Source organism: Carassius gibelio, chromosome B7, assembly GCF_023724105.1.
Source record: "Carassius gibelio isolate Cgi1373 ecotype wild population from Czech Republic chromosome B7, carGib1.2-hapl.c, whole genome shotgun sequence".
Lineage (NCBI taxonomy): Eukaryota > Metazoa > Chordata > Actinopteri > Cypriniformes > Cyprinidae > Carassius > Carassius gibelio.
In genome coordinates this window covers 33,341,770-33,369,145 of record NC_068402.1, presented here as the reverse complement: position 1 = coordinate 33,369,145, position 27,376 = coordinate 33,341,770, and the positions used below count along the sequence as shown (strand labels likewise).

At 37.3% G+C, this 27,376-nt stretch overlaps 1 protein-coding gene across 2 annotated transcripts; it reads left to right on the top strand.

Annotated features, from left to right (window-relative positions):
* The first annotated feature begins 674 nt into the window (after positions 1–674).
* LOC127962066 (matrix metalloproteinase-15-like) lies at positions 675–26,438 on the top strand. 2 transcript variants are annotated; one of them, XM_052561501.1, is made up of 11 exons: positions 676–1,554; positions 4,125–4,283; positions 9,171–9,319; positions 9,649–9,771; positions 9,858–10,165; positions 12,167–12,328; positions 14,109–14,335; positions 16,321–16,459; positions 18,912–19,062; positions 19,856–19,974; positions 21,104–26,438. In XM_052561501.1, the coding sequence occupies exons 3-11, from the start codon at positions 9,216–9,218 to the stop codon at positions 21,571–21,573; spliced, it is 1,803 nt and encodes a 600-aa protein (XP_052417461.1). In that variant the 5' UTR covers positions 676–1,554; positions 4,125–4,283; positions 9,171–9,215; the 3' UTR covers positions 21,574–26,438. The 2 variants fall into 2 exon arrangements, with proteins under 2 accessions (XP_052417460.1, XP_052417461.1); XM_052561500.1 differs by lacking the exon at positions 4,125–4,283 and having other exon boundaries at positions 675–1,554.
* The last annotated feature ends 938 nt before the right edge of the window (positions 26,439–27,376 follow it).

Here is a 27,376-nt window from a genome sequence, read left to right as displayed (position 1 = left end):
TGATTTTGCCAACTAAGACATGTACCTGGATCAACATTATTGTCCAAAAATATAGACTTAACCCAATCCCTATAAACCTACCCTTACCCATAAGTTATTCCTAAATGCATTAACAAAGGTGTAGAAGAGTTTTCTATTGTAAGCCTAAAACTGACATTTCCCGAAAAGTTATCCCTCAATTCTGATTGGTTGATTGGAATGTTGTTCTAGGATCAGCAAGGATGTTGATCCAGGAACATGCACTTGCAACGAAGCTATCCAGTAGGTGACGCTGTGTCACGCTTTCTGGCTGTCAGTCCACGGGACACAATCTCATTCCAGAGGTCATATATGTAAGCAAAAGAACGAAATTGTCTCTCACTGAGACTCTCACAATAACTGAGTAAATGTAACACATATGGCATCCTGTATTTTATTTATTTTTTTGCAGTTTGCATTTTGTAAATAAATGATCTATAATTACGTTTTTATCTTTCTGAGTTTAACCAGAGCATAAAATATTTCTGAATCGATTTGGGCGATAGTTTTATAGAAATGTAGCCTATTTCCTAAAATGACAAATAAGCTTTCATTTAACTCCAGAACTCAAAAGCACTGCAAAGCAGAAATAACACTAGTCTTTGTGTCCGGATCAATGTCCAGACTGGAGGTGGCACTGGACACTTCGCTGGTGTCCGTCTCGTTGGGCCCCTCCTCCAGCGGGACAGGGACACGCCGCAGGACTCCGAGTCAAACAAAACCCGAGTCACTCGCTGCACACACGAGGAGCGTCACAACAAGCCCCCGGCGACCTGGAACCCGCCCAAGAAAACCGAGAGAAACCCTGGATTTTATGGAGAACAAACTCTCGTGTTAAATCTTTACAAGCAGGGCGGTGATCCAAGACAGGTGTCGGAGCGTGTCGCAGTCATCTGATCATAATTAGTGCGCTCTTGTATTGTGGTTACTGCGCGAAGACCGAGTTTCTGTCCCAAGAAACGCAAATCTCTGTTGCAGTAACACCAGCCGTTAATCACGCTTCGTTTACCGAGTCATAGTACAAGAGGAAATTGCAGCATAAGTTTGCACAGCGCCTGCTTTGAAGTAGGTTGTATCTGTAATTAATTTATAGGCACCACGTGAGTGGGATGAAACGACCTTCATATTAAGTGGGCACACCCGCTGGATATGATACCTAACACACTCAACTTCAGCCAGAACGTCGGACCACTTTGACTCCCGGTACAGCGCCTGGGACTGGCGTTAAATCTCACTGCATGACTGTTGCGCGGAAGAACCGCGCGCTTCTGCAGGAAAGACGCACAACAACAGCAGACCCCGTCAGATGATGTTGTTCTGAGTGCATTGGACTTCACGCGGTTTTAGTTTGATTTTAACTTCTTTGGTTACACTTCTGAAGAGTTTTAGCTGCTCTCACCGATCCAGATGAGAATGATGGCAATATTATGGGATGACCCGTTCACGTTGCTGTGGAGACGGACCGTAATTTATTCTCTTCTGGTGCTCTTGATGAGCGGAGCGCGCACCTTTGGAGATGAAACCTTTAATGGAGAGGTAATTATAACCATTTATGAATGCTCAATGTAGGGCTACTGCACATTTTTGTATCAAAAATCATATTGTCGAATTCAATACTGTTCAAAGTTTGAAAACGTGTTCTGGTCACCACTACACACACACACACACACACACATTCAGTGCTGTCAAACGATTAATCGCGATTAATCGCATATAGAAAAACGTTTTTGTTTACATAGTATATGTGTATAATGTGTATATTTATTATTTAAATATAAATACACATATGCATGTATATATTTAAGAAAAATGTGTTGTTTATATATGAAATATATTTATATATAATGCAAATTATATAAATATATAAATGTAAATATTTTCTAAATATATATTGCATGTGTGTATTAATATATACATTAAAAAAATACACATTACACAGATATATTACTTAAAAACTTTTTTTGAATCCGATTAATCATGATTAATCACTTGACAGCACTGATATATATAGTAGAAGTTTTTCTTTACATAATATATGTTGTTACTGTGTATTTTTATTATGTATATTTAAAAACACACATGCATGTATATATTTAGGAGTAATATGTTAAATAAGTTTATATTTAATATAACTTATATTTGTTGTGTATCTTATTTAGGTTTAATGTCTGGTTTTTATATGACAGCTGATTTCAGCTGTATGCTTGTAACTCAGCATGTGAATGGCTGTAATATCCCAGAGCAAATGAGAAAGTTATTAACTTTTCACTAGACCTTCTGAATCACCAACACTCTTACCTCTTAAACTCTTGTAGCCAAGCTTTGGGATGTTTTTTGTTTGAAGTGGTAGGAGGTATGAAGAGTTTGTAGTCAGTGTGGTTTGAGGTTTGTTAGCGGTGTGCCACTCCATGTATGCAGTGCTGCAGTGGCCCAAACCCTGTCATTGGTGGTCTGGCGCTGTGAAAAGATGCTGACAGAAGCCAAAGACCTAAATTGTGTCTCTGAATTGATTACTTGACTCGTATTCACACATCTGGCAGGGAGCCTCAACTCGATCCTTTCAGGTATCTGTTGCCTTCTCCAACATTAACCTCAGTCCTGATCCAGATTAACCTTAATAATCGGGAATAACATCAACAATAAAACCAAATAAGCTCCTCTGGGCTAGAAGAACACTGACCTCACATTGGGCAGTTCACACACCCCTTGCTATCACATCAGCTATGCCATCATCAAGCAACTTTCAGATACAAAAGCCAACATTTAGAAAAAAAAGAACACTCTTAGAAACAAAAGGTACAAAAGCTGACACTTTGTTTAAGGCAATGTTTTAAATATGTACCTTTGATTTACCAATATGCTTCCTTTAAATACGAAGGTATACCGAGACCCTGAACAATTCAATTCAGTTTATTCATCTAACAATGTACCACTTGAAAGATCTGGGCTCCTGCATCACTGTGCTCTGGGCTGGGCTTATAGGAATAGTACACTTCTTTAAACCTACAGCTGACCCAAAACCTTTTAGAAGCAGCTTATCTCACAAATGTTGAATGACAGCAAATAGGCCTGCACATGCCACAGTGGTAGATGGATTGTTGGGGGATTATGTGTTAAAGCTGTACGACCCACTGATTTGGGTGAGGGGGACAAAGTCTCAAATGCAGTTATAGTATAGTTAAAATAATATAATACTATACTATAATACTCTATTTTTGGAAATTAAAGTATAGTATGCATGCATTCGCTTTTCTATAGTATATCAGCTTCAAAGGTTGTGATTATGAAGTCGACCGAACCTCTGTCTATTGCTTATAAAAACATTTTTTTGTATCTCCATCTCTCTTATCTTCCATTAATTAATTAAGAATTTAGGATGTTTTTTGATGTTCGCGATCAAGAACATGAATATTATAAAAACTGGGACTCTTTCAAAATTCATAGACTGTTTGTCTTTAGAAGCACAAGAGAACTCAGGAGATGAACTTGTGCTTATCCTTATTCTAACATTCTTGAATTTGCAGTTTTCTAAATGAGCGACCATGTGCCTGAGGTTCATTGTTTGCAAAAAACACACCCAATCTTTCTCCATAAGGGTTGTCCACACAACCTTTCTTTAACAGCCGTTCATCACTGTGAGCAAACATATGACACTGCTGCCTGTGAGAGCTTGTGCAGCAAGATCCTCAAGCAATGCCAAGTGTATCACCCTCAAAGCCAGTTCAAACTGGATTTATTTGAATGTATTTTAAAATCTAATTTATTCCTGTGATGATGAAGCTGAATGTTCAGTAGTCTTTTTTTTTGTCCTTCTACTTCTCCTCTTTAAGAGATGTTAAGAGACATTTAGGACTGCAGGGCTCTCAGGCAGCTGAGGCGCAACAATGAGACTTCTTGTGTTCAGCTGACTGTCTTCAGAGGAGTGGAGAGATAGAGAGACAGGAAGAGCTCAAGGAGCAGGGAGAGGAGGGGGCTTATGAGGACTGTACTTCGTAGGGAGCCGACTGTATCACTTCCTGCAACCTTATCTCTAGCCTGCATTTAACCCCTGGAGTCCTGCTTATCCAGTATGTTTTTTATCCGCCTTCTTTATCCTTGGAATGTAGCATCCTTGTGATTTCCAACAAAATCGTGGCAAGCTGTTTGTGTGGGGTCTGGGCTGCCTCACTTTGACTGAGAGGGATAATGAGATGTGATTGGACCGTGGAGCCGCATTAACTGCTAATTGTGTCCATGTCTCAGTGGATGACTTGCACTTCTGACTGGTAGGTCTACTTCCTCTCTTATTAAGAACCAGAGCCACATTCACCAGCTCAATTACTGTATGGTCATGAGGGGATTGAGCCAGATTCACTAGGCCTGCCTTGCTGTCTACTGTACATAGGCAGCTGCTTTATAAACACAGAAATGGAGCGTCATATGTGATTGACTTGGAACACTCTCTAGGCAGCAACTCTGAATGCCACACAAATAATGCATGTAGCAGATACGAAAATTTGTGGAAAATCCATTGGAGTTTAGTGCATGTTAGCAAAAAAAAAAAAAAAACATAGACATACAGCATACACATTTGGCAAAATAGAGAATTTGATTGAATTTTTTAAAATAATTTGTTTTAGTATTTAAATATATTTACAAAAATTACACTATAACATAATATTATTACAGTTTTTTGCAACATCTGCCTCAGTATATTATGGCATTGTCCTCTCTGTGGAGGATACCTGCGATGCTGATAAATTAAAAATAATATTGTTAAATTAAAATTAATAGAATTTTGATGTTATAGTCAATATTAAAATTATATTTTAAATATGAAATATTAAAAATATATAAAAATATTTATATACTCTTATTAATCATAATCAATATTGTTTTAAAATCATTTTTCTTTTGAGATACTATATTTTTATTATTTAAAATTATTTTAATTTTATATTTTCCATTTTAATTACATTTTTGTATGCCTTTCTTATGCTTTTGTATTTTTTTTTGTACTTTTAATGTCACTGTAGTTTTTATTATTATGTACATCAAGCAAACTAAATTACAATTAGAAATGTTGATAAAGTTTTTTTTTTAATTTTTTTTTATTGTAGCCCAGGTATATTGTTTATTTTATTGTTAAGTATGTTTTTTGTGGTTATAAATGTTTAATACCTTTAGTTCAGCATGCATAGTTATATATTTTATATTGGCTCATTTGTGTTCAATAAAACACTATTACTGGTCGATAACTGATATGGTCCATGCATCCCTATTTAAAATGTTTTTTGGTGATACTTCCACCTCCTTCTGAGAACTCTTTATTTGATTGTCTATTTAATTTAGTTTGGCGTTGCTGTTCTCATTGATTAAGGTTATTGAGTTACACAGCTGGAAACTGAAACTGACAGCTGATTGATGTGCTATGTCCTTTGACCTTGCTTTGAGTCTCATTACCCAACTGCCTGCCATTAAAGATATAGCCTAACTTTATTTAAAAAAATCTATTTATTGTATTTTCTGCAGTGACACAGCTCCCTGTGGCCCAGTAGACCGGCTGTGCAGAGCTGAGAGAGAAGACAAGATGGAGTTTAAATGAAATTTGTCATTGCATTACTCCCCAAAGCAGTTACCTGAGATAACAGAGCCAGAATCACATCTGAAATGCCAAAAGCCCTGTCTGCCTTAACTTATTTCACTCCTCCCCTCCTCCATCAAGTTCTGTTTTCCTGTCTTCCTCTTAATCTTTTCACTTGATCTGGTTCGCTCACTCCCTCTTCCCTCTCACTTAATGACTAAAAAAATGGCACGCACCCAAAGCCCAGGAATAATAGCGCTCTCTAGTCGTTAGATTCTTGGCTGACATTGTTCTGGACACACAAACGCTCTCTCACACACTAAACCCAAGTCTTTTCACGACGCGCTGTGAATCACAGGTTCCTGGAGGACGTGCTTTTGGCAGCGCCTCTCAAGGTCCTGTCGAGCCAGCGCTGGCACAGGGGCTGATGGGAGAAAGGGATGGCTCTCCTTGCCTCTGTTCTCTGCAAAGCCTTACTCTGTATGCATGACATGGGATGTTGTGGTGCTGGAATGGATGCTGAAACACTTTAGGCTTTAAAAGCAGGTCTTCATTTATCTCATCCATTTCGATGGCCGGCAACAAATGATTCCACGTGCCCTTGACCTAAAGAAGGAGCATAAAGCATTGAAGCAAGAGCGTTGTTGTCCTTTATGAGCCAGTAAGCAGAACACTAGGGTAATGTCTTTCTCTAGCTTGGAGTACACACACCTCCCACCGTTCGCCTGCTAAAAGCCCCAGGGCTCCGAGCGACTGAAAGCGATGCAGTCTTATCTGTGGGGGTAAGGTGTGTCCTGCCCTGCACAGGCCCTAAGCACTTCCCTCCCTCACCGCCTCATGGGAGACACAAAGAGGATTGTGTTCAGGGAGGGTAAGAAAGCTGGGATTGTTGGATTTGGTGTGGAAATACACGAGTAGTTGACAAATTACATGGAATTGACACTTTTTATGTCTGAAATGTAAATTATTGTGGAAAAACTGTAGATTTTAGATGCAGTAATTGGCCGCTAAAAGTATACATTAAAAAAAAAAGGGAAAGAAAGGGTACTTTCGTGATGCTAGAGTTGTTTTTATTTGCTAGGGCATTACTATGCTGTCACTAAGGTTTTCTGAATGTTTTTATCATGTTACTTTACAGTTTCCAGGGTAGATGCTAGTTGCTAGGTAGTCATTTACTGGCCCAAGTTTAAAGAGCCTATGGCTAAATCTATTTTATTGTGGTTATTAGATCAAATCCTCTTGTGTTATTTTTCTTTTGATAAAAATTACTGTTGCAATTTAAAGTGTGTGTGTCTGTGCGCGTGCTTGTTTTTAGTAATGCTGCTTAATACCAATATGACTTTTATTAAATAGCAATATGATTTTGTAATTATAATAGTAGCACCAATAATAATTATATTTACTTATTTCATTACTACTAAATTAGAAAAATTAGAAAAAATATTCTTGTAATATTTACTGTTAATAAAAAGGAATTTAAGGAAAATAATATTTTCATTTTACAGTATGACTATAAAATTACAACTCTTTTTAAGTTTGAATAAGAAGAAATTAAGACACTTTATTTTGGCAAAAAAAATAAATAAATTAATAATCACACTAAGCCATATTGCAATTTTGGTCCATATTTGTATTTGGGTTTTCACACAATGTATCATTTAACAAATGCAAATTGATAGTCTGATGACTTATACATAAAACAAGATGCAGAATTTCAACAATAATTTGTTCTTAAAACAAATTTAAGTAGATAGTAATAGTTATGCATGCTAGGGTCACTTTTTTGTCTTTCTTTGCACTGTAGATATAGCTGGTTTGGCGCGGTGGCATATTAGCCTTGCCCAGAACAGGGCCAGCTATTCAACTGTTTGACTGTTAATCAGCTGCCTTCACAACACATAAGGGCACAAAGGCCTGTGTTTTCTGTGGCTGAGGAAAGTAGAGATCCAGACCAGGCAACAGGCCCTGGTTATAGAGTAGGAAGAGAAGGGGACATTATAAAAGTAGTGACCCCCTAACCCCTTGAGTCCAGTGGGAGGAACACATTAGCTTTCTGATAATTAATACCAGTTGAAAAACAGCTCTGTAAAGTCATGAACACAAATCCAAGCAATTAATTCTGTTTTGCTTTAAGTATTGCATTTGTTCGCAGTTATGATCAAATTTTCAGAAATTTCTCTTTAGAAAAAACATATTACAGAAACAAATGACACAATTGTTAGAGTAATAGGATAGCTATGAAATATGTATGTTTACTCACATCAGTGAGTATTTGATGAGTATGTTACATTTGTAGATTCTGGGGATATTGAATAATTTATGGTATTACTCATACAGTTTGAAAGTCTCCAGATTAAGCAAGAAATGTCTCCATCTGCTCTCCTTTGATCTTATCATTATCTAGGAGAGACAACTGATATGGGAAATTGGTCTGGTTTTCTATTCTGCCTGGTTTATATTGAACTAAAACTAAAACACATTTAAAAACATAAAACTTGAATTAAATTAAAAGTTAACAAAAATAAAATATATAAAATTAATATTATTTCAGCTTCTTTCCAAGGCAAAAAAATCTAATTTATAAAAGCTCAAATAAAAATAATTCAAAATATTAATGAAAACTAAAACAGTATCTCAGTGGTACTATAATAACACTGTGAAGGACAGCCTGTTTACTGTTGCCACAGGGTGGGTTTAATAATGGGGCTGTTTAATTACATCATTTGTGCTGATTACCAGACTAATGATGATAAACAGTAGGTGGAACCAAATTTAATGCAAATCAGATCATCATGTCCAGCTTTCATCCCCTTTAATGGACTCTCTGGCCTTTTGGTTTCGTCCACTGTAACCAAGGCGAGAGCCAGATGGGATTGGAGCTGTGCCTCTGTGCATGTCTCTGCCCTGAGGAAAGAGGGGCTGCTTCTAGAGCCTCATAAATTGGCTTGCCCAGCTGGTGCCGTCACCCCTCAATCTGTGTTCACATCCGCCGCAAGTGTTCTCACACAGTCTGGACCAGTATTAGGTGTCGCTTCTAACAGGTGTGACGCTCTTTCAGTCAGTGACCATATCTGCTTTCTCCTTTATTCTCATGGCAGTGACAGACTGAAGTTTTCTGACTTGCTGTGGCATGAAAGGGGGCATGTAATTATTCCAAAAATGGAACGGTCCTGTTTTACACAGATCCTTTAAGACATGTACAGTATGTAAACACTAGAAATGAAGGATCCTTTTTAATAATCTTTTGAGTTCTGGATGTGGCATTCATATCAGGTTTCATACTGTGAGCTCTTTCAAATAGGAATGCTAATTTTCAGGAATTTTCTGAATTTCTGAATTAAATATTCATTGCATTAATATTACAAAATGTGGGAGACTACAAGTCATGTGCAATTAGATAGCTTTTTACTTTTATAAATAAATATGTACATATTGTCACTCCACCGAATTTGGATACATTTTGACTATAAACATGCAGTGTATGTTTACAATTACTGTTAATAACATGCATAACATGCAAACAAACCGGTATGACTCTTGCAAACGTAGATTTGTAATGAGATCACTTCTGTCTGTGTTTTTGTCTCAGTCATGGCTGCGGCAGTACGGCTACCTCCCGCAGGCCAGCAGGCAGATGTCCACCATGCGCTCGGCTCAAATCCTGTCGAACGCCATCAGTGACATGCAGCGCTTTTATGGGCTGGAGATCACTGGAGTGTTGGACCCCGGCACCATCGAGTAGGACACTCACTCCACAACATGGTCTTAATGTATCAGCCACACTGTTTGAGCTACTACTATTCCACCTCGTCTCTTCTTTATAAAACAATTCATTTTTCATGAAGCACTTACATCCTGTTCAACCTGTAACTGAACAGAAAAATTAAGGCCACCTTACAGAGAAGGAGAATAATTTGTTTTTATTTTAAGCTGGTTACTGAAAATGTACAATGATGGATAATGAAGGGGCCTCCATTTGTTCTGCTTTCTTAACATGCCTTTATCTTGTGCATGCCTATTAAAGTTCCTTTTGTACTTTAAGCCCTCATCTGTTTCTTTCTTTTTAGTGCCATGAGGAGACCCCGCTGTGGTGTCCCTGACAAGTTTGGGGGTCAGATCAAGACCAATGTACGAAGGAAACGTTATGCACTCACTGGCCACAAGTGGGACAAGAACCAAATAACTTTTAGGTGGGTTTGGATCCGACTCTTAGGTCCACATTATTCCAGTGATTGTGATTGTAACACTGTTCTTCTTGTGTCTGCCATGGCTGCAGTATTCAGAACTACACCCCAAAGATCGGGGAGTACAACTCATATGAGGCCATCCGACGGGCCTTCAAAGTGTGGGAGAAAGTGACGCCGCTGACGTTTGATGAGATCCCTTTCCATGAGGTCAAATACGGCCGTCGGAAGGAACCTGATATTATGATCTTCTTTGCGTCTGGTTTTCACGGTGACAGTTCCCCGTTTGACGGAGAGGGGGGCTTTTTGGCGCATGCTTACTTCCCTGGTCCAGGGATGGGTGGAGATACTCACTTTGACTCAGACGAGCCTTGGACCATTGGTTCAGAAAACCTACAAGGTGAGTCAAAAGAACTAATTTAGGTTTTATATTGTGTAATATATATCATGCATATATGTAAAATTACTCAATTTTTGGTTTTAAAGAATTCTCATGTTCACCAAGGCTGCATGTATTTGATCAAAAATACAGTAGAACAGTAATATTATGTTCTATAAAATGAACATAAAAACAGAATGCTGTTTTAACATTCGAAGGGGTACAGATGGTGTGAAAAAAACATTAAAAAACTAAGCTGACAGATGCTGAATGACGGGCTGTTATTCACCGAAAGTAGGCTTGGTATATCACGGCCTTAAGATGGAAAGTTGCTGTAATACGGCTCCTGATTTTGAAAGTAACTTTGAAAGACCTCTTTGTCTATAAAAGGGTTAAAGGTTAATCATGGGATGTCTAGTTTTTCAAAAACTAGTCAACATGACACATTTGATTGATTACTGACACACTGACTGCAACATTCACATAATGCATCTTCAAAAGGAATCTTTTCCAGAGTCTATTTCTATAGTTTTGTAATGTCTGGCCACAGGATCATCATTGTTAGCAACCGTCGAATCCTCGGTCACAGTGACACAGCTGTGAGGAGAGATGTCTCCTATTGCCCTGAAGTTGCGTCTTTTAACAGTCGTGGCTCTCACACAAGAGCAGCTTTGAATGACGAGTGCGTTTGTCTGTGAAAGCCGTCATTGATCGAACTGTCGGAAAGCATTAGGACAGCACGATCAGTACTGCTCTTATCTGCACAGTTAGTAGTCCTAATGAAAATCGAAAAAAAAACTCTGAATAAGCAACATTACTGTCTGATGACTTCAGACGTCCTGCATGGATGGTTTGGATTGTCCACACTAGATGATAATGGATATCGTCAGTATTAAAAGGAAGCAGTCAATCATTTCCCCCCTCCTGAAATCAGGATTTAAGAAGTGCATAGAGTCATTTACACCCGCAGAGTCTCAGATCATTGTGGGACAGCTGGAAAATGGAGACAGAACGTGATTAAAATCAGTCACTAACTGAGTGCACTGTCACTGCGAACGTTTCAATAAATCTCTGTAGTGTGCAGATTATTGCAAATGTTCTGCACTGATCCACAAACTACTTTCATATGAATATGTATTGAATGTGCACTTGCAGTATTTATTTTTTTGTAAATGTACCGCATATTATGTAATATTAATGAATGCAGTGTATTAAAAGTGTACACTTTCATAACTAGTTCTTAGCACACTTTAGTATTATAAAAGTGCACTTTTGAAAAGTCATATCTCAAATTAAGAGTTTTTACTTCAGTGAGGGAAAAATGGTAGGGCAGGACTCGACTCAATTGTTGAAACTGTTCCATACTACCAAACATGATCCATACTAGACTAAGCAGGCAATTTTGGAACCGTTTTCTTCTTGAATGACCTGCCAGCACTCATAGAGCGAAACTTAAGCAGCTTTAGTGACGTCAGCCAAAAAGGAAAGTCATTTCAGTCTCATTTTGAATATAGATCACGAAACATTTTTCTTCGGAAGAGCGTGCACAGATTAACTGTTTAGATCCGGAAGATGCATTAAGATAATAAAAAGAGTTCATTTAGATTTCATGCCACTTTAAAGTGCACATCATCTCAGCACTAAGCAAGAACTGACAGCGGGAACCCTTTTCCCAACTCCCCCTAAAACGCTCCACACTCTCCTCTTCACTCATATGTCCTATTTACCCAGTCATCTAAATATAGCTGCACTTCTTTATCTTTTGCAAGACCAGTAGCGATTTTGTTTAATGTGCGCACTTAACTGCAGCAAATCTAATGCTCTAGTTGATATGCAGTATATCATGTGTCCTTAAGTCAGAGTGCCCTTAAAATGCAGCTGTGATCTCCCAGAGCGAATGAAGATTAATAAGCTGTTGTATCAGACATTCTTCACCAGTGACCTCAGTAAATCAGCTCATTGCTGACCGTCAGATCTCTCTAATACCACAGCCTGTGATATTTAATATGTGTCTCCCCGTAGGCAATGATCTGTTCCTGGTAGCCGTACATGAGCTGGGCCATGCCCTTGGACTGGAACACTCCAATAATCCTTTGGCTATTATGGCTCCTTTCTACCAGTGGATGGACACTGAAAACTTTGAGCTGCCTGAGGATGATCTCCGTGGGGTCCAGCAGATTTACGGTAACCTGATGATTGTGATGTCTTAAAGGAACACTCCACTTTTTTTGAAAATGTGCTCAATTGTCAAAAGTGATATTACGCAGCGCCTGAAAATAGTCCCCAGCTAGTTTGTGTAGTTGCAGCAACAGCAGAGTTGCTGGGGACTATTTTCAGGCGCTGCGTAATATCACTGTGCCTGCTGCATCCATGATACAGCAGCAAAGTTCCTTGATTTTTTTCGCCGGAATGAGAGTATAGTTCATGTTCATATAGTTGGAAAAACTTGAAATTCTGAGAATAAAAGTCAGCAATGGGATATATAAAAAAGTAAATTGCGATATATCCAAGTACTTTTTGTATTTCTTGGTGAAAACGAGCTGTATTTTTTTAGAACTGCAAGTTTATATCTTGTGTGTGTATATATTATTCTCAATTCTGATATAATAATCTTCATATAATGATCTTCATATAAACTTGCAAAAAAATTACATTAAAAAAGGGGGATAAAGTCAATTATCAGAGAAGTCAAATACAGTTTTTTTTTTTTTATATCTATTTTTGTTATAATTGCAAGTTTATAAATTCATAGGATTATAGGAGGATCATAGTCAGAATTTAAAACTGAATAAGTGTTTAGCTGAAGTTGTGCAACATTTGTTCAGGTCTGGTGCATTTACCCTTATCATCTGCCCGTGAGTAAGAAGTGCAGAAAATGTTTCTAGGCACGTTATAGATTTACAGCTTTAGATAGCTGTTAGTTTCTAGAGTTATTATAAACGTGGTGTTGTAAAAATTTGTTTACAGTAAGTTAAGTGCATTTCAGGCTTATGGTGTAAGGTTTCTAATATTTGTTTTTGTGTTAAGCTGGTTTACTTTTGCATTTGACCGGGTCATGTTTCTTTGAAACTTTGTAGTCTTTGTGTTTGTTTTAGCTTTGCATGAGGGAGTTTCAGCTGTGGGGAGAACTGCATGCATCATTCCCACTTTAGAAGAAAGTTATTTTGGTTATGTCATGGCAAATTCATAAATCATTTAACTTATTTTTGGAGTTTGCGAAGGCCAGCATCACTATTATTGCTCATACATTACAAATTGGAAATTTTGCTTTCAAAAAATAAAACCTAGTTTTAGGACCATTAGGATCTACATTTTTGTGACATTTGTTTTCATGACAAATAAGCTAATTTCACCCACCAAAAAAATAAATAAATAAATAAATAAATAAATAAACTATTTTTTTTCCATATTAATTCTCATTGTTGTCTCTCCACATTATTATTATTATGCATCGTATTAATTAATGACTGTAATGCTGTAATAATTTTTTATTAAAATCTAAATAAAGGCATTAAAACAAATATTACTGTGTTTTTTAAATAATGGTCAAAATATTGTTAGAAATATAAAATGACCAAAATCAATAATACAGAAATACCAATTAAAATCTACATAAAGAAGGTAAAATGAATACTTCCGTTTTGTATAATATATATATTTTTTAAATATCACTACAACATATAATAATAAAAATAAATATTTTAATTAAAAATGTTCATTTATTTATAACAATTGGAATAGGATAATGTCAAATAATGAATGGTCAGTAAATCGACTTTTTTAATTTTTAATAAAAATATATTTTCTTATTTTATGGGATGAAATGTGACCTGGACGTGTTCTGTTTGGTAAAATTCACTTAAAACCTTATATTTATCATAGACCGAACTAAGAGGTTGCCACAATGCTATCATATTATTTATACAAACTCTGTAAGTAATTTGAGTTTGTTGGTGTCTTGTAGGACCCCCTAGCAGTTCTCCGACTCAGGCTCTCCCCACTGTGACCCCCCGGCGACCAGCCCATCCAGACCCCAGGGCACCCCAACCTCCTAAGAACCCTCCCGGAGCGCCCCCTCGCCGGCCGGACAGGCCTCGCACTACCGATCGCCCAGATCACTACGGCCCCAACATCTGCGAGGGCAATTTTGACACTGTCACCATGCTCAGGGGAGAAATGTTTGTTTTTAAGGTGAGCCCAACACGAGACCCTACACATTCACAAGATTTCTCTGCATTATGGCAATGAGAATTACATTTCAAATGTTTGCTTCATAGTAATAAAATCGCTAAAAAGTCTAAAATTGCATTTTCTGTATGCAAAATAGAATTTCATTTTTCCCCATTGGATTTTGGACGCAATATGTCCAGGCACGTTTTTTTGACATGCTTGCTTAAGCACTGAAACAATAACAGTGCGTGGTTGCAGGTGAAAGCTTTGCAGGTGGACGCCTGCTGAGGCCGGGCTGCTCTCAATCAGGCCTGTTACAGGGATACAGAGCTCTATAAAGAGGAAAGGAGTCATGTATTCAAAGCCTGGAGCTGATCAGGAGATACATCAGACTTCATCTGCTTTGTGCCGTTTGCGGTTTAGTGGTCACGTCATGTGATTTGTTCCTGCATGAAAGAAGTGCTCTCTTTGGCAGAGTGTCTTTAATTCCTCTCTCTTTTTATCTGGAACAACACTGTTCCACATCATATGATCTTTCACTTTCTTTCCATTAGAGGAAAAGGCTTTAGTCTTGCTGTTGGAGATGTTAGAAGGAATGTACAGTACCTGAAAGAACAAAAAGATATTTGTACTTGGAAATGCTTGACATAACATACAACACAAGGTTATTAAAAAAATATTAAACTTAACAACATAGATATCTAGGGACCAAAATAGCATGGATACTTGTGGCTGTGTTGTTTTGACTAATGAATAAAATGTGAATTTTACATTTGTGTCTTCTAAGATAAAATAAAAAAGAAAAACATTTTCAAAAATGTGTTTAATATATAAGTTATTCTTGTTGTTGTTAATAATAATAATAATAATAAAAATATTTTTGCTCACATCTATAAATTAAATTTAAATAAATAAATAAATAATAAGAATAATCATCAGAATTTAAATTTATTGATGTTGTAAGCAAAAAAAAAAAAAAAAAAAAAAAAAAAAAAAAAAAAATATATATATATATATATATATATATATATATATATATATATATATATATATATATATATATATATATATATATATATAATCTTCATTATTAAAAGTTACAGTTCACTTCAAATAATTTTTAGCCATCTTATTTGTAGATGTGGTGAGCCAGAGGTAAACCTTGGACAAACGGTTTGTTGGAAAATATTCATGCGTTTTTGTTACAGGTGTTACTGTTTAACTGGCCACAGAAGTTAAGTTATCCATTGGACAACAATCAGATGCCCTTGAGTGAAGGACCACCCAACTGTAATCTGCATTTTCCATGCTTAAAAAGGCAGTTTTCTTAAATAAGGCCATTCCCCATGTAACACAGTCCTACAAGTTTCCTCATGCAAGATTGTGTTCCTCCATGGAACAACAAGGGGTGTGTGTGTTTGTGTGTGTGTGTCTGTTTGTGATGAGGTGTTGGGGTTGAGGAGTGTGTAGGGAGAAAGCAGGATAAATTTAGAGTGTGTTGGCCGCAGACCCAGCTCTGGTTTTAATTTGGGCTTGGTTTGGAACATACTGAAGGTCCTGGTGGAAAGCCAGAAGTGTAAAGGATACAATGAGTGTATGTGTGTGTGTGCATGTACCTGTCTTTAGATAGAATGTATGCATGATTTGTTTGTGTTTGCAAACATTACTACTACTACTGCAACTGCTTGTGTTATTGGTCAGACTTCCTAAATATTCAACTTCTGTGCATAACTTGTCAGTTGAAAACGTTAGAAGATATTTTGAAGAATGCTGGAAACTGAACAGTTGATGGTAGCTATTGACTTTCACAGAGAATTGCAGGGCAGGTTGGAGGCCTAGAAGACTGAGACTTCTTGGTCTGGAGGAGAATCAGAAACCCTCCCATTCTTAGCAGTGCACATGTCAGCTGAGGGTTGTGGGATTGCTAATAAACCCGACCACCATTAGAAGAGAAAAACCCAAGCATTATCATGTGGTCTCTGATTCATGTCTTATTGCCTCCTCAGGGCCGCTGGTTCTGGAGAGTGAGGAGGAACAGAGTGCTGGATAACTACCCGATGCCTATTGGACACTTCTGGAGGGGTCTGCCGGGAGACATCGATGCTGCTTATGAAAGGCATGATGGGCGATTTGTGTTTTTCAAAGGTATTTTCCCTTTGCTCTTGAAAACTGATTTAGCTCTGTGCTGTTAAAAGTTAATATAGACCATAAAAATGCTATATTCATGAGAGAGATTATTACCCAGGCTGTCAGAATTACATCATATTGAAGTGCTTTTTACATTTGAACAAACCATTGATTTTAACGTTTGTCATTTAGTACAGGAAGTACCCTTGATTTCCCTCAGCCATTAATGTGTTAGTCTGATGGATTTTACAGGTAGAGTTATACAGACATTACTTTTTGGTTTATATATTAGTTTAAGGTAAATGGACAAAATTTTATTTCTGAGCTGTATAAATCTAGCCATAAATTTTGCAAAGGAAGCAAAACTCAGTAAATGCTTTAACTCATATTTGATTTATAATATAGTGTATTTCTTTGCATTAAAAATTTTCCTAAGAACATTTTCAACAACTATAGCAAAGCCCCATTATACCTATAAATTCATAAATATATTTTGCTGTCTGCTCAGTTTGTCATGGTGCAAACATTACTAATTAGTTTTACATTTTTATCCATTCTTACTGGGGTTTCCAGAACTATTAAAAGTAGAGTTTCAGAGACATAGTGTTTTGGTTCATACAGTATATGGGTTTAAGAACTAAATGTAATTTGGTGCCGATTATTTTGAACATATATTTTGCAAAGGAAGCAAAGCACACATTTAGTCAACAATAAGATTTTTTTAACCTTACTATAATTACAAATTAAACCCCTAGTAACTGGTAAAAAAAAAAAAAAAAACTTCAATGTAAAATATTCTTAACTCTTAACCCTTTATTGATACATTAAAAAAAATGTAAAATACAAACTTAAAAAAAAAAGAAAAAACATTTCACTGTCCTACTACCTTTTTTTTTTTTTTTTTTTTACATTTTTGTATGGGTCAGAATTTTATAGAAAAATATATTTATGTAAAAAAAATAATAATAATAATCAAATGTTACTCTGTTTTATTTATTTACATAATAATGTAACTCCATAACACATTAATGTACTTTTCTGTGCAAACATTGCCGATTGCTTTGTCATTTTTAATCCATTGTTACTAGGGCTTCCAGAACTTTTAGAGGTCAATTTAGCAATTTCCACAACATCCGTGCTATTATCCAACTAGAAAACTTAACCCTGGTGTCATATTTAAATCAGCCCAATTGATAACAGGAAACCAAATGTTTACATTTCCAAGTCATAAAACTACATGAACAGTCTCAATGAATGGCTCTGGTGTGAAGTCAACTGGCCTGAAACTCGGTCAGTGGGCCACTTCCATTTTCAAAATCTTCATTATCAAGATCAAATACTGCTCAAACCACAGTGAATGTCCTGGTGAAGATTTCTGTGAAGATGAATGTATGCTTGTTAGACATGAGGAAAGCTGGCTCCCATAAGGAAACCGTGTATGGCAAGTAATGATGTCATTGGCAAGGCCCTTTAAAATTTGGATTTCTGCCATTGGAGAAAACCAGGAGACCAAAATCTTAGGAGCAACATCTGTTCTCAGTGAGGCGAGGCCATTGCGTCAGCTAGCACTTCTACCAGATGCTGACAGCAACGGTTGGACTTGGACATGGGCCCATTGAATCAAATGGGTCCATGAGGATGGTGCCTCAGTGTCTGCCATACTGTAAAATAATAAAAGCTCAGGCTTATCCCAGTGTTTCTGTAATGGCTCCATGCGATGCTTTCGCTGTCGCTTTAACCACTAAAATGTGGGATTTGAACCAAACCCGCATTGTTGGTGCATCTCTTGTAGTGCAGTCATTTGAGTTATAACAGAGAGTGAACACAAATCAGTGGTTGAGTTTTGGAGTTTGTATTACTGTGCCAAAGGTCGGAAAGTCCCTGTACTCGCACCATGAAATCCAGAGTGTTGCTGCCTCCCAATTCTTGTCTTTTCTGCTTCCTTGCCATTGTTTTCCACCTCTGTTCTCTTTCTTCGTGTCCATTTTTGAACTTTCGAATTTGTTTTGGTTTTGTTAAAATATGCTTTCTAGTGGTTAACCAATATGTTTGTGTCTCATTTGCTGTATTTTATACAAATTTCGAAGGCCATACCTTTTAAAGTCAGAGAAGGTCAAACCAAGCTTTATTAACTGGATAACGCACCATTTCACAAAGCTCAAATCATCTCACAGTCTTTCGCAAAAAATAAAAAATTAAAAACTCAATGAATGAATGAATCGCAATGAATGGGACAGCCTGTCTTTGTAATCTTCATGTCCCAGGAAACAAAGGCTGCATCTGAAGGAGTATTTGAATGGGAACAGCCTTTAGTTGCGCTGTGACGCATTCTGTCTTGGAATGCAGCCTCTGAATTGAAAAAACACAATATAATATTTAAAAAAATCTTTCAATATTTATTAGAAATCGACAAAAAAGTATCCGATTATCACTACTTTCCTCTTTCTCTCTCGTGTCCTTCCACCTGTAGGGAATCAGTATTGGTTATTCAGAGAAGCCAACCTGGAGCCTGGTTATCCCCAAGAACTGATGGACTATGGTAGAGACATCCCGTATGACAAGATAGAGACAGCCATCTGGTGGGAACCTTCTGGCTTCACTTACTTCTTCAAAGGAGACTGGTAAGAGGATACTCCTTTTTTTGTCATGCAAACAATTCTCCCTCTAATGTTTATTGTCTAATCATTCCCTTGAGTTGTTTTTGATGCCTTACTGACTCTGTTTACACCTGCTCTTAACATCTTGGGTCTTGGGTCACCTGATCACAAGTGATCAGTCGAGACAGATTGATGTTTACTCATGGTATTAACATGTCTTGCATGCTTCTTAAATGACCATCCCAGATCGGATTTCATAAGGGTTTTTTTTTGGATCCGTTTTTCATTAAATCAATCAATGTGACATATATATTTATATTCCATAAATTCCTAAATACAAATTATTTAAAATATTATGGAGGATGCATAAAAAAAACAGATTTTTGTGAATAATATTGATAATAATAATAATAATAATAATAATAATTACATTCATACATTTTATTGTTTTATAATTTGATATTACATATACGTAAAATATAACTTTTTACTTGGTTGCACCATGTAACTAAATAAAAATTTTTGTTTAAAATGTGATAAATCTAGATGTGTCAGTCTTGTTCATATATATTTGGCACAAAGATACATTTTTACGTAAGCATGTTTTTTCAGTTTTTGTTCTGCATCAGCATTCATGATAAAAATGCAAAGTGACCACATGGAATATGTTTAGTGATTTCAGTGCTATGCCCTTGTGATTAGATGATCTAATAAATGTTAAGAGCATGTGTAAATGGGGTCCCTCTGCTGATGCTTAAAAGGCTGCATCGAGAAAAGGCAGAATGATTTGCATTGAGTTGTGTTTGATCAACTACAGGTACTGGCGCTTTAATGAGCACTCCAGAGCCGCAGATCAGGACTACCCTAAGCCAATCAGTGTGTGGGGCACTTCGGTGCCGTCTTCTCCCAAGGGGGCCTTCCTCAGCGATGATGGGGGTGAGTGAGTGAAATGGTGTGTGGGGTTGAGAGGTCATCCAATGCCTGTCACCTTAATGTACAGGATGGATAGAGATCAATCAGATGGTGAAACAAAGGAAGTGAGAGAATGTAATGTGTGAAATGTGATTTGTGGAAATAATGTGATATTATTTGAAAATACTGATATCACTGAAAACGCTTTTCCATTTAATGGAATGTTCCTGGTTTAAAACAAATTAAAATGTGTCGAAAGATTCTGTGGAATGCAATTGATTACCATAGATAAACTATAATTTTACCTTCTAAAAGTCCTAAGTTTGAAAAAAGTACAGTAATGGACATTTTATAGTGCATTAATGAGTTTAAAAGCAGAAATGTGCAGCTTGTAGTTTTGTTAAAGCAAAAAAATTCTTATTTGATGTTATTTGAGCTGTAAATTTCAGTCTGAATAGTCCGTTTATTGGATTAAGTTCTAGTTATGTGTTACCCATGTAATTCGAGTGGTTGGATTTGTCTTTGGAAATGGTCCTGTTCTAGTATTCTTGTAGGTAATGTGTGAAAGGTATAGAGTTTCATTACAAAACTTGAGACGGCTAGATAATCTGATTATTCAGACCACCTCAGGATCATCTCAGCTGTGTGCCAAATGCATGAAATTTAAATCTGTTGCACAGACTAAAAATAGTAGTAATAGTTCAGATTTAAATGTATTTATAGTGTTCATATTTACATGTTAAGCTCTAAATGTACTGCGCATAACCTGAGATGGCAGTCTGATCCGTCAAGTGTCAATAGGCCAAGTGTGTATATTAATGTCCATCCCATAGATTTCCATTAAAAACATTACTGAAAATATACATTTACAGTTGAGCTTCACATTCATTTAACCTGACAGTCTCAACCCATATGGCAATATATTTTTTAGTTATTTGTTCCATATACATATTTTTCAATCCAAGAAAATGCATTCATGTCATATTTGAAGAAAAAGTCTCATGTATATATGTGTATATATATGTTTGTGTGTGCGTGTTATTTTTGTATAGTTTTATAGTTAATCATTTTGATAAGCTATTTGGTTTTAGATTTCAGTGATGAACTTTTAACACATTTTTCTCTCTCCAATCTTGTTTTGTCTCACACACAGCTTATACATACTTCTACAAGGGTACAAAGTACTGGAAATTTGACAACCACAGAATGAAAAGCGAGCCTGGCTACCCAAAGTCCATTCTTAGAGACTTCATGGGCTGTAATGTGGACCTTAATCCTGACAAAGACACTGATATGGATCCGGGACGCAAGTGGCCTGACAGGCCACCCTTCAACCCAGATGCTGGCCGAGACAAAGACAAAGACAAGGAAAAGGACAAAGATAAAGACAACACTAATGATGTTGACTCTAAAGAGGAGACTGAAGAGAAAACGAATGAGGTGGATGTGGTTCTGAAGATAGACGAAACAGAGCGCACCATCAACATCATCATGGTGACGGTACCCCTGGTCCTGGTGCTGTGCATCTTGGGATTGATCTACGCAATCATTAACACACTACAGAGGAAAGGAGCACCCAAGTATTTAGTTCACTGCAAACGTTCACTACAGGACTGGGTTTAACCTCCCAGAATGACCCTCGATCCCTGTTCTGCCCTTTCATTTCACACGTCCAAAAACTTTGGACACACAAAACACCATCATAAACATGCTTACAAACACACATACATACAGATACTGACACACATCATGTTCATCTTCACCCTTCTTTTCCTTTCCCATGGTGCTCTCCTAACATATCGACTAGTCTATTTATATCAGAAAGTTTGCACATTGATTTTTGTTGTTCAGTTTTCTTTGCATAGTATTTCTTTTCTTTTAAATCATTTTTTTTTCTTAATTTCTAATTTTAGGATGTCACAATTAGTCATCTGCAATCACAGTGTAAATAATGATGGAGAAGCCTAGCAGAGCAAAAAGAGAGGAAAAGGAAAGCTGAGAAGGGAATATCTCTCTTAGGAATATTTCTGCATCTATTCACCTTTTCTCAGGACTCTCTGCTGTGGTTTTCCAACTGACTTAAAGGACTGTGGCCACTTGCATCATAACTTGCTGATAAAATGTTGATATACAGTGGGGTTCAAACGCCTGAGACCACATGGAAAGTCTGGGATTCAAATTTAACTGAAACCTAAAAATAAACAGGAAGTTTTAGGATTTTTTTCCCCCTTTTTTTCAGCTCAAATTGTTACGTTAATAATATTTTTATATAGAAAGCATTTATTGAGTAAAAAAAATATTGCATTAACCTTTTCAACTATAGGTCTCTGACTTTTCAAAACTCCTTTTTGTAGTAGCTGGACCTGGTTGACTTGAACAGTAACTAAGTCCAGTAGCATTTGAATTTTTCCTGCTATTTGTTTTGATGTCATAAAACAGGGACGTTTTTTTTTTGCTAACCTACTGCGATCATAACAAAAAGCCACATTTTATTGCCCCTTGTTTTAACAACTGTGCCTTGGTCGTGCCAGTCAGACATGTTTAATGTGGTTCTGTCAATATTTTTTAGAGCCCTCCTGATTTCTTCCTTTCAAGCTGAAGTGTTTTTATCTCCCAAAAGTCCAATGACACTGTGGCAATTATAAATTTTATTGTCTGAGAAACATAACACCTAGGTTGCTTTCATGTAAAGTGTTTGAAAAAAGCTTGAGGTATTGAGGAAGATTTTAATTTGCTCAATGCAAATTTATATAATAGCATTTTCATATTTTCATTTGATTGAACAAAGGATCTACTGTATGAATTGAATACCACTAGTGTACGTTCACCAATTTAAAACAACATAAAATACACTTATGGAAGCTTCTCGTGCCCAATTAGAAATAAAAGCCTTAGTGGGGCCCACTGTTGTAGGGGATGTTAGGTAATAGTCTAATTTTAAAAACAGCAGGGGGTAAAAGCCATTGCTAACCTCTTTCTACCCCAACCCAAAGCTCTCCCTACCAAAGAAATATTACTTGCGTTGACATGGGTGGGCTTAAATGAGAGGGAAAGAAACAGTGATAACTGTGAGTTCAAAAGAAAAGGGTTTAGATGCAGAAACCTTATCTCTTAAGTCTTTGTGAAAGGGCTTATGGTGTGTTAGTAAGAGTCTGAACTGGATTGTATTACAATGATGGGATATTTTAGGGGTGGGGGTGGGTGGGTTGTAATAAACAAGCAGAAGTGGGATAAACCCAAAGCAAGCTCCCTCTAGAAGGCTGAAACATACTCATACGCAAGTATGTGGACGCGTTTAGTTACCTCAATTTTATGTTGCATTCTCAGCATTTCCACAAGGGGTGCTCTAGCGTATTTTAGCATAAATGTAAAAGTAAATTAATTTCCAAATAGGATCTTCTGTGGCTAGATGTTTTCTTCAAGCCTCGTACTGTTAGGCAGCAACAGGTTGAAGCGAATCATGCTGAGCAAGTTTGATTATTTAAACTCTCGGTATGTTTCTAGCTGGCTATCTGAATAAAGCTTTCATTAATACTTGACATTTTGAGGTAACTCCATCCTTCACCTTACCTTGAGTACTGAGGTTTGAATATGAATGCACATTAAGTATATCTGATGAGACGGTCCACTTGAAGTACATTGGCCTAGCATTCACATCTGCGTTAACATACTTGCGTAGAGTATATTTTTGGCCTAAGCTTGAGATGCTTGGTAGATAGTGTGTGTAGCAATATCTTCCCTACTTGAGAGCTTGCTGGCACACAATCCCATGGCCCACATTGCCAGGGTACACTGCCAGTTATTTTTGGAGCGCATTCCTTGACCAGCAGCGGAAACAGGATCCCTGTTTCATTCACGACTTATTCATGCTGATGTGATCTACTAGGCAAAGTAGACAAATTAGCCAAGTTTCCTAACATTGTAAGATATAACTGCTGTCAGGTAGGTCTGTGTCTGCTTTCTGTGGTGTTTGCTTAGTCTAGTGTCTAACCTACATAAACTCAGCTAGTATACTCGGACACGGAAAGTATTAAGAAACAAACCACCGCCACTTTTTAAAGTGCCTCTGACAAAATCTCAGTCATTTACCATTCACAATTAGCGAGAGAGTTTCTCCTTTCACACTGGGAGAGGCAGCCATAGAGGAGAGAACGAAAGTGAGTGGTATTATAAATATTGCCCTGTCAGACAAGGTAGAGCAGAAAGCACTTTGATAAATATTATTGGAAGAGTAGAGGAGACACAGGACAGTCATGATCGGAATGCTGTCACTGATGAATCCTGCTGAATATCTTTGCCAGGCGATCCACCCCTCCTCACAGTGCTCCTGTTGTCCGAGGAGATTTGGAGGAGAGTTAATCAGACATAAAAGCTCTTCCGTCCCTCCCCCGACGCCCTCTACCTTCTCCTCCAGTCGCCAGATCAATGAGGAATACATAAACAAGCTTGAAGGATATCTGAAACGCTCACTCAGGGACTCACTCAGGCCTTATGGCTGTCTTATTCCCACTTCAGCCCATTCTTTGTCTGATTTTCACACTACTTTATGGCCTTTTTCCATTATAAGTCACTTTTACAAGGTATTTGCATAGTATTTTGGAAATACTGTAGTACCACAGTTATCACAGTTTTGGACAAAACCAAATACAATGGTATTCTTTGAAGTACATTGGAATCAAAATCATACTGAATCATGTATGGGATTCAAGGCCAGATCATGGTTCCTTGAGGCTCCTGAGCAAGCATCTTTGGACTCCCATTCCTACAAGTTCCACCTCTATTGGTAGACCCACACACATGTGCCAGGGAGTCCCGGAAGTGTAGTGGTCATGTTCCACTTTATGTGCTGGGTAGGTTCTGGCCTTAGGGGTTTTGTCCCACTGTATACACTAGGGGGGCTAGGTACCCCACAGCCTTTTCACAGTGTATGGACCCTACTGGTAATGTCCCTTTGGGAATGCCCAATTGTCTACAACGGGCAGGCCATGAACCTAATGGTTATGACTCACTGAGTCCCACTGTGTGGACCCAGGGGCCTGTGGCCCTAGGGGTCAGCTTGATCTACCGAGACTCAAGTATCCTGGGCAGTCCCTTTGGCAATCTTTCACACAGCCTTATGCTTTGGTGGTCCCTGGGAACTGGTCCCACTTGTACAGTCCTTGGTTAAATATACAGCTGATACATTCACTGTACTATGGTATCATTTGTGGTAAGGTTGTAAGGGCACTAGTTTAGTATGCATAAAAGTTTATTACTTAGTATGTTTGTTTCTACACAAATTTCTTTAGTTATTTTTGTTTTCAGAGATGATAAGGGTAACTAAACCATTTTTTTTGGTAGACAATGACAGATGAATTATCAAAACAGTGTTTATTTGTTAGTATGTGATACTGTATATTTATAGGTCTAACATTTTCTCCGTCATCTCGAATCAACTCTTGGCCAAGTTTAGGACTGGCTCTTATAACAATGGCCCCTCTCTCTTGCTGCATTATTGTCCTGCACATTGCTTCTGGCCAACAGGAAGATAGACTGGGCCCTCAGCCAGGGCCAGAAAGCTTCCTCCCACCAACACTCACACTAGCAGTGCATACTAACAGCCTCTTTTCAGAAGGCTTTCGGTGTGAATCATGGACATTGACTGTTTTGGTCACACCGTTCTCATTACTGCAGCTCTGGACAACTGTATGTCTGACCACCCAGTGATGCTACATATGCAGAGTGAATTCTCTCTGTGTCTGTGTATATTCTCCTGATATAAACTTGAGCTCTGATCAGAGGTGCCTCTAAGAACATCCCTCCACACCATTTATTAACCAGCTGCAGTTATTTGACTGCAATCAATGTTGACTTACTAAATAAGTAGCCAAAAAAGGCTGAGACAATATGTTGTCTTCATCTTTGTAGAATCAGATGAGTAGAATGTGACAGTGTATTTGCTTTCAACTGCATTGTTCTGTGACAAGGGTAGATTTAATATCAAATCGACCTGTTGTGCGACAATGCATCTAGGCAATGCACACTGTCCTGAAGGGAATCTTAAAGAGCCTTACAAAAACATGCTGTTTAAAACTAGACAAAGCATTTTCAGACAGAAATATAGTAGCAAATCACTAACATTTAAAGCAATGCTGTTAATGTGCACAAAGTTGTGCTGCAGTGTTTTCTTAAACCCCTCATCTTCATTAAAGGTGGTAAAATGAAATTTAGTTTAATTATATTTTCAGTTAATATTTTTTCTTAATATCTTACATTTGGTCATTTTTAAAATTGTAAATAGTACCTTTTCAATATTTTCCTTTTGTGCTTTTTTATTTTATTTAGATTTTTACCTTGTTAATAACATTCCAATTTGTGTTTTTGATTTTCTTCTTGTGTAGAAACTGAGGATTTTATACATTTGTGTTTGTTCACATCTTCTGAGTGTCTTTAACAATCCATGCTGGACATGTAAACAGTAATAAAAGAAATAAAAAGATGTTAAAGAATTAAGTCTCTGCTTTCTGTTGAATCAAGAATGTTCCACAGTTACTTCTAAAAAAAAAGTAAGGCCAATTCCTGGTCTTGTTCACAACTCAACAATGCATCACATTTCAGAAGTAAAATGGGTTGCAAACAATGTCATGTTGACTTGAAACATTTATATCATTAGCCAATCAAAAAGCATGAAAGCATGAAAAAGCATTGTTTCATTCATCTCATGTTCACTGTTGTTCTTGCCTTTCATGTTTGCCCTTGTTTTGTCCACAATGAGTGCAAACCTCCAGAGATCTCCACTGTAAACAGGCCATATCCCTCCCAACCCCCATTGCTGGGCTCTCCTCTCTCCCAGGAGAAAGATTGGGTCCCTGAATCAGCCTACATTTCCTCTCCCTCAGGAAAGAGCAGGGCTGTATGGGCCATGGGAGAGTGGGTGGGATTTGTATAAAGGTCTGCTGAAACAAAGAGAAAAGAAGAGAAACAAGTGATCGAAGCATGTAGAACAGGTGTCAAAAAGTGGACTGCAGAAATCCAAGCAGAAAGAGTACTGTTAAGTGATTTCAACAACACTGTGGCCTGACATGCAACTCTGTTTCTCAGAGAAACATTGTTTATTGCATGTTTAAATGATGAACGTATAGGTCGGATTTGTGACTTGAGTATCCTGTAATGTCCGTTTTCTAAAATCAATATTCCTGTTTGCTTAACTACCATCTCCAAATTTCTGTATGCTTTGATGACCTGCACTACTATTCAAAAGTTTAGGGTCAGTCTTTTTTTCTTCTTCAAAGAAATCAATTGTAATCTCAGTAAGGATGCATTAAATTGTGTGACAGTAAAGATTTTAATATTGTTACTAAAATTTGTTTTATAGATTAAAAAAAAAAAATTGTTTTGATCCTTGCCAGGCGAATGTCTCAAGGTTACGCATATAACCATTGTTCCT